The following is an 8131-nucleotide window of genomic DNA, read 5'->3' as shown; positions in this document are numbered from 1 at the left end:
GTTCAGCTTTTATTTTTCTGTGTAACATTATGGCTGTTTGACTTGTACTTTGATTTCTAAAGAGAGGTCTAAAATAAATTGATCTGGGGTCAAAGAGCGAAAAAGTGGGTATGCGTTTTTTTATACATGCTCACTTTTGCTCTTTTTGTATCTGTTAGTGTCCTCAGAGTATTGCTAAAGCGCTTGCTGATTATGTTACTGATTAGAAGACGAACAGCTCAGATTTTCAAGGTTTTAAAGGCTTCGGACGTGCATTGCCATGCGCCCTTAATGCACGCTGTTGTCTTCGTGTCTCTGAGTTCCTAGTCTTGTCACTCGTCAGATTAAACTGACTGATGGAACCTTGAGAACAAAGGTCTGATGTGACTTTTAAGGCTGCAGAAGCCCCTTTAATTACCAGCTCCACAGAAGAGTATGCAGATAGCTTGTTTTTATTCAAGATAGTCACCCTTGGAAAAAGCTTGGCTTGTTTTCTAATTGTCTCACATTGGACCTTTCCCAGGAGAAACAGCGGCAGCAGCAAGAGCAGCAGCTGCAGCGGCATCTGACTCGACCACCTCCCCAGTATCAGGATCAGCCACAGAATCCGTACCAGCAACAGGTTGGACAGTTCACAGGTAAGTAAATAAGGCAGTTGGAATAGTTGCAGGAAAAAAATACCAGGAGTGAGAAACAAGGTGTCTTCGAATTTCCTGGATTGGATAGCTTTTAATTAATTTATTACAACATCTTCCTATGTCACCACACCTTAAAACTTTCAGACTGTACTCTGATTCAGTTGTAAATTAACAGCTTGCCCTGTCCCAAATATCTGGGACAACTTAAGCTTCTGATTCTTAATATTGCTTGGGAAATGGGAAAATTCTTAAGTACCTTCCTTGATCTGAAGGCCTTTTTATACTACCATTTTCCTTCGCAGGTTGTAAATTCTCCTTTAACTTTCACATATTCAGCTTTTTTAAGCTTTCAGCTTTTTTTCTGAAGCCTAACATCACTACTGCTTGAAGCTATCACAGGCCTCATTAAAGAAAAATAAGTGATGTATTATTTCTCTCATTTACTATAATGAGTGTAAAACTCTAATATTTTTATCCCTGTTGCCTTTAGAGGGGAGTGCAATTCGAATTCTCTTTGTTACACGTTAGTATCCTACGTATTTGTTGGGGTGTTTTTTATAGAAGCAGCTTGGTATGTCTTCTGTTAATGCTGATAAATTAAAGATGATGGGCTGGAATAGCTTAATGAATGTGGAAGAACTAGAGAACAGTAAAAACTCATCTCCTTACCTGAAAAATCCTGACTTAACAGGGCATCAAGAAGCCACTTGTCTTTTATCACAAACCTAAAGCACCAAAAACTGCTTATTCCCTTCATTTTGTTTCCTTACTCTCCATGTTCCCACAGAAATAAATACCGAAGGGGAAAGATGCAAACAGAAAAGTGATACCCTCGTTCTGACAGCGTTGGTGACGCTGCAGGGTCTAGTAGAGCCGTGACTGGGTTTTGTTACCTGGCCGGTACAAAAGGACTGTGTGTTAGCACAGGATCAGTAACGTCCTTCAAATGTTGCACTGAAACGTTTTTTTCTCCTGCCACTTTTCTGCAGAAATACAGTAGTACACCTCTTAGAGGATGTTTTGCTATTAATGAATATCAGTATTATTAAAACTATTATTTCCGTGTAATGATGATTGTAACTATTTCCTGCATCTTGAATCTGCTGTGTGTACTACTTCTTCACTCTACTGCCCAATTAAGGCTCCTTCCCCAGCACTGGTGTTTTTATGGTGTGCTTTGTTGATGATTAATTCAATATAATTTGAATTATATTTGAATATATTTGAATAAAAAATAAAATGATGATAAGGTTCCTCAGTTATCTGAACATATAAAAAAAATTCTGCAGCTCACGTTTTTGTTTGAAAGTAGAGAAGGTACTAGTGTAGATAGGTTTCCCTTTGTTGGTTGTTAGAAGTGTGTTTGGGGGGCATTATATGCGATAGACTTCACAGTGCTTTTCTCCTTTTATTTTGCTTGAAGTCAGGGCCTGTTTCTTCTACAGGAAGAAACTTTTTTTTTCTCAGGATTTGAAAGCATAAAGGACTTTATTTGGTTTGCTGAGAAGACTTATTTTTGCAAATCGCCTTGCTTGGTTGTCAGCACTGCATATTAGCATAGCAAATATTTCATTGTGGAAGTCCTAAGGTACTTGACCAAATATCTCTGAAAGTTATATAAAACGCAAGAAATTTCTGGAATTGTGAAAACTGGAAACCCTACGGTCGTACAATGAGATAGAGAGGGTGTGCATGGAATAACTGACAGGGTGTGTGTGCAGTAAGTGGTAGTTTTTAACAGCTTAGCAAGTTGTACGTGCACTTCAAAGTATGTGTGCAAACCTTTGTTGACAAAGGAATATCGGAGTCCTGCCTTTAAAGTCTTAATTATTTTTAAATTGATGATGTTGAACCCTTAGAAGCGGCATTCAGATTTTTAGGACGTTGGCATATCTGTGTTTGAGATCGAGGTGGAGGTGCTAACTGGAGCAGCAGCTGACGCTTTTTAATTAAAGCGCTGCTGTCTGTGTTGGCTGCATGGTTTATCCAAAGGCAGCGGCGCCTCCTTTCTGGATTAGTGTGCCTACGAGCCTAGCTTGGCTCTGGTTGAACCCAGGTATTTATTGTTCAAAGTATCTCTTTGTATTTCAGGGTCATCTCCAGCCATGCCCGGGGTCAGTAATTTAGGACAATCCAGCTCCAGTAGTCCACGGATGTTTCCGCAGACCCAGAACATGATTCAGATGGGACCTGGCCACAGTTCTGTTCCTCCGCTCCAGTCGGGCTCCGGTCAGCAGGATCGCGGGGTGACTCAGTATACCAATATGCAAAACATTCAGCGGGGGGGATTATACAACTTGGCGTCAGGTATGACCCAGATGGTTCCCCAGCATGCCACGCCGAGTGCCAACGGACAGCCACCGATGCAGCGACAAGGCAGCTTGGGCCAGGGGGCTGCGGTTCCTGCTGGCTACGGGCAGAACACCTTAGGAAACTCCAGTATTTCTCAGCAGCACAATAAAGGGGCACTGAATCCAACCTTATCTAAGCCACAGATGGCAAGAGTACCAGCTGCTATGGGGGCTCAAAATCCATCTTGGCAACACCAAGGTATCCCTAATATCAACAACCAGACACAAGCAAACAGTGGCTTAGGACCATTTACTGCCAGCTCCTCTTTCCACATGCAGCAAACTCATCTAAAGATGGCCAACCAGCAGTTTGCCCAAGGAATGCCTCAGGTAAGCCTAAGCACCAGCAGACCGATGACCTCCATGAACGCTGCCGTCTCTGGGCAGATGTTATCGTCGTCGTTAGGCGCGCAGCAGCGGACAAACCCCCCCACGCAGCAGCAGGTGCCCTCGCAGCAAGTCCTGCCTGGCATGAACCAGACTGTTCCAGATCTGAATGCTTTCAATCAGAATCCAAATCAGCCAATGCCCAACAGAGGTAATCTGCACTGTAGTCAGGGGTACCCTGTGAGGACAACCAGTCAGGAGCTGCCTTTTGCCTACAGCAGCCAGTCGGGCAATAACGGACTTCAGAACTTAACTGGTGACACAGACCTGATAGACTCGCTGCTGAAAAACAGGACTTCGGAGGAGTGGATGAATGATTTGGATGAGTTGTTAGGAACTCATTAGAATGGGCTGGGGGTGGGGGTTTCTACTTTTTTTTTTAATTATTTCATGAAATATAAACAACACTTGGACCAAAAAACCTGTGGCATTGAGGAGACTTGCAGGTATTGGAGGTAAATGGTTGGGAAAGGGACTGGAGCCGCTTTTCCACGAGCGGTGATGGCGCACCAGGCAGGTCTGTGGGGACGGGGCGCTGGATCTTGCCGTCTCTGAGGCGTCGCACGCTTGAACAGGTCAAAAAAAAAAGATGGTGCACGTCCTAGCCAGCCTTTCAGAAATCTCACTTGCAGTGTTCTAAAGTTTTTAATTATTTAAAAACAACCAAACAGATTTCCACAGAAATAGTGCAGAAAGAAAGCAAATCGTTGCACAAATCGTGTTTAGGGCTTAGTCTCCTGCAGCTATTACCTGCAGTCGTTACTTGTTCATAGCTTGACATGCTGTCGTAGTCCTGTCCATCAAACTTCTGGCTTTCTGTTTGAGAAGAGGCTGTATGCACCTGAGTACGCTTGCAAAATACTTTGAATGGTTTCTCTTCCCCGTGGCTGAAGCATGTGCCTGTACTCTCAATAAGCAAGTGATATTTCACGGTAAATATTTCTAGATGCTGGTGATAGATGAAAGAAAGTATTAAAACCTGGCCAGTTAGTCTAGGTAGTCGTCTTAATAGATTGTAGTCTTTTAAGCTGCAGTTTGCACTCTGTTGTAGAGAGGCACAGTTCTTGGCTTATACCTTGCTGTGTTTAAAGGGGGGAATTTCTTACGGGAGAACTTTTAAACTATAATAGGTTTAACATGAACTGTAAAGCCATTTACTTTGCACCTGTTTCTTCATAACTTATTTCCAAAGGTAGTTGTATTTAAACGAAGGCTTTGCTTCATGACTGCTCATCTAGTTTTCTTTGTTGTAAAAAGTAAAGCTAACTTGTGAGATCAGCTCATTCCCCAGAGTTAGCAGTGATGCAGTGAGCACAAGACTTTGTCACTTCGGGGTAAAAGCGAGGAAAAAAGAATTTGGTTGAGAGGTGAAAAGTCCTTATTGGCAATAATAGCACAGGCAGCCTGGGAGAATACTTGTATCAGGGTTGCTCCAATATGGAAGTCTCCCCCTTTAAATACTTTTTTGTTTAATACTGGGTTACGAGTTTGATAATTTTTCTGTAGACTGGTGGATTTACTTCTTTTTAATATCCCTTGAAGCAGATGCTGGTTCTTCAGCTCAGCCCAAGGAGACCTCTTACCCATATGTTGGGGTCAGTCCCAGAAAGGACAAAAACAGTAATAGGAACTGTCAGTGTTCCTAAGTCCTTACTTTCTACCAAAAAAAATCCCCTATCCAGCAACAAACCATCTTGCCTTAACCTTTATTTCAAAATGAAAATAAAGTTGAAAGCTTTTGTTTTAAATGCACAAATACCTCCTCCCTTTAAAATCCACTGTTTTTGGAAAACTCCTTAAAACTTTCTAACCAGACCCAGCATTGTGGTTTAAAATAATTTCCTTCGACACAGACTCTCTTCTCCGGGAGTTTTCCGCACCGCGGAGATGCGTGAGAGGTTTTCTTCCAGAGTGGGTCAAGGGAAGTGAAGGATAACATTGATTTCAAAGAAGGAAAGTATTTTACTGTATCTGCAGCTCCTTTATGAGACAATTTGCACTTTTAAAAACTGCTTTTTAACACTAATACTTTAACCCTTTCCAAATACGCGTGGAACATGGTTTGTCCAGCACACTTACCTAGTGTGGAAGAATTAACGCTCTGTTGAACAGATTCAATGTTGTATCGTGTTGGTCTGTTGGTGAAAAGATGGTCAGTGGGTCCCACCGTTGAAGAGTGGATAAAACTTCACTGAAGCAGACTTAATCCCTTGTAGAGCCTTTGAAAAGATAAAGATTGTCTTTGGATGGGATGACGAGGGTGTTAGTGACTTTGTTGTTGACACTTCTGGTATTTTCTAGAATAAGTAGTTGATAATAACTGATGCTAACTCTTCTTACGCTGGCAATCTAAGAAAAGAGCTAGGGAGTTTGGTTTACTGTTAAGTTAAACCCAAACTGGTCCGAGGTAAGTGTCACTAGAAGAATATAGATATAAACTAGCAGAGGCAGGGGAAGGAGTGTTTCCTGTATTTTTATTTTTAAGGGTTAACTTTGCACCAGTGTGCCTTCCTTTCCTGCTGGGGGTGCTTGGGACCTCATAATTTCAAGTGACATCCTTCAGTGTCACTAGTTTTTTTCTCCCCCTTACAAACACTTGAGAGAAATAACAGGGTAAGAGGATTCAGGTTTTCTTTCTTCCCTGCTTAGGTTTTGGTGAAATCTGCTACGTTTTCCAGTAGATTTTGCACACAGGCTTTGTTCTGAATAAGTCAAAATACAATCCATCCAGTTGTGATTTCTTAGTTGGAGGAAAAGAACATCTGCTGTTTGCATTATTACTACAAAAAAGGCAATCCAGCAAAGTGTCCAGGAAAATGCAGATGTACTCGTTCCTCCACTGTTTCTGGAAGCTAAGGTGGATATTGCCCTGCCTGACCACAGGGTTTGTTCAGGAAGGGATCTAGATTTGATGACAGGGCCTTCCCATGGTGCTGTTGAACTAAAATTCGTTGTGATTCTAGCAAAAATTGGCTTCTAATGCCCATCGGTCTTCATATGTGAACAGGATCCAGACAGCATTTAACCTGCTAGGAAAAAAACAGCCCTCGCTCTGGTTTTGGTCCCTGTCCACGTAACGCCGTCAGGCCGCTGGGAATACGGGATCGCTGTAACAAAGCTGAAAGGGTTCAGTGGAAATGAAAATACGGTTCAGATGTACATAGGTGCGTGGGTAGGGCTGGGCTTTGCCTTCGTGCCCTTCAACACGTCGCTGTCGATATATGCACTTGGGCTTTCCATTTGCTGCGGCTTCAGAGCAATAAAACTATCTCCCCTGAACTGTCCCTAGCCAGCCGCCCATGGCTTTATTTATAAACTGCGGTTCTGGTTGGGTAGGAAAGGTGAGAGTGTCACTGTGCAACATCCACTGCCTTCCAAAAACCACGATTCAATTGAAAAGGGTGCTCAAAATTTTGTTATACACATTTCCTTTGTGTAAATAAATGTTTACAATTTTATATTAAAGATTTGAATAAGAGTTAGATCTTCTGACTGTATATTTTTTACTTTTTATAGATTTTAAAACTATAATTCTTTATATATGTGTTTGGGGGGTATTATGGTAAGTTTTATGCTTGTAAATGGAGAACAGTTGAATTTGATGCTAACCTTTATGAATTTTTGTCATTGAAATGTATAAAGAGTCCATTAATCCCCTTATTCTTTTACTACAATTACTGGTGCACACCAAAAAGATCCTTCACTTCTGTTTTATCATTATAAAATAAATATTTTGCTAGTGTATTAAACATACATGGTGTGATTTTGTACGTTTGCGTGAGCTGAGCAAGAGTTCAGCGTTGTTGGTTCCTACTGAGACGGCTCCCTTCATTCCAGCACACAGCAGTGGTCAGCCTGGTAGGAAGGCTCAAATTCCTCTGCTCTGTCTTACCGGTTCCGACAGGTTCAGAAAGTCCAGTTAAACAGGCCAGAACTGGCCTTTCTGTTGAAAACAAGGTTTTAGGCTACACCCGCTGTTTATGGACTTGGTTTTAAAGCAGTTGTAGGCCTTGAGCTAGGAAATAGGGCTGCAGAGGTGGAGGTTACCAGTGCAAAAGGTGTAGGTTTAGCTTGGATGTCAGGGAAAAGTTCCTGCTGGAGAGGGTAGGGAGCACTGGGACAGGTTGCCCAGAGAAGCTGTGGATGCCCCATCCCTGGGAGTGTCCAAGGCCAGGCTGGATGAGGCTTGGAGCAACCTGGTCTAGTGGAAGGTGTCCCTGCCCATGGCAGGGGGGTTGGAACTGGATGGTCTTTAAGGTCCCTTCCATCCCAAACCAGTCTGTGATTAAGTACTACTGAAGACCTAACATGCAAAATGGTAGAGTTCCAAAAATAAGCTCAGATTCCCTCAAAACAACAAGCCTCAGTGGTTCAGATTGTTTTCGTAGAGACTTGGAAAAAGACAACGGTATTTGTTCGGCTCAGGCAGATCGCACCAAGGAGTCGGAGTGAGCAATGAGAATCGCGTACTGCGAGCGCGAGTTGACGTTTCTGAACGGGGAACGAAGCACCGGCAGGAAGCTGCCTGAAAATTTTGGCTTAAAGCTGACAAGGTCCCTAAGCTGCTGCATGGAGCTGGTGGGTCGAAGGGAAAATAATGTGGGAAATAATGGCAAAATGGGTCTGTCGGACCCTGCTGGATTGTTGAGCTTTTGAAGGGGGGTGCTTACGGGTTCGTTGGTTAGCGGAGCAGGGACCTGCGGCGCCGTCAGTGCCCACAGGAGCCCAGCTTTAGCGGCGGCTGTTTGGATGTTAGTATGTTGGTGCTAGCAAGTT

At 42.9% G+C, this 8131-nt stretch overlaps 1 protein-coding gene across 1 annotated transcript; it reads left to right on the top strand.

Moving 5' to 3' along the window:
* Positions 1–502: 502 nt before the first annotated feature.
* Positions 503–3700, top strand: LOC104514580 (mastermind-like protein 1; the record flags this gene model as incomplete). Its single annotated transcript, XM_010158310.1, has 2 exons — positions 503–617; positions 2709–3700. Coding segments are annotated over 2 exons (1107 nt in total), but the record flags the coding sequence as incomplete, so codon positions are not given.
* Positions 3701–8131: the final 4431 nt, after the last annotated feature.

Source organism: Eurypyga helias, unplaced genomic scaffold, assembly GCF_000690775.1.
Source record: "Eurypyga helias isolate BGI_N326 unplaced genomic scaffold, ASM69077v1 scaffold7979, whole genome shotgun sequence".
In the NCBI taxonomy this organism is placed as follows: domain Eukaryota; kingdom Metazoa; phylum Chordata; class Aves; order Eurypygiformes; family Eurypygidae; genus Eurypyga; species Eurypyga helias.
The sequence above is the reverse complement of the archived record's forward strand: the minus strand, read 5'-3'. Positions and strand labels throughout refer to the sequence as shown.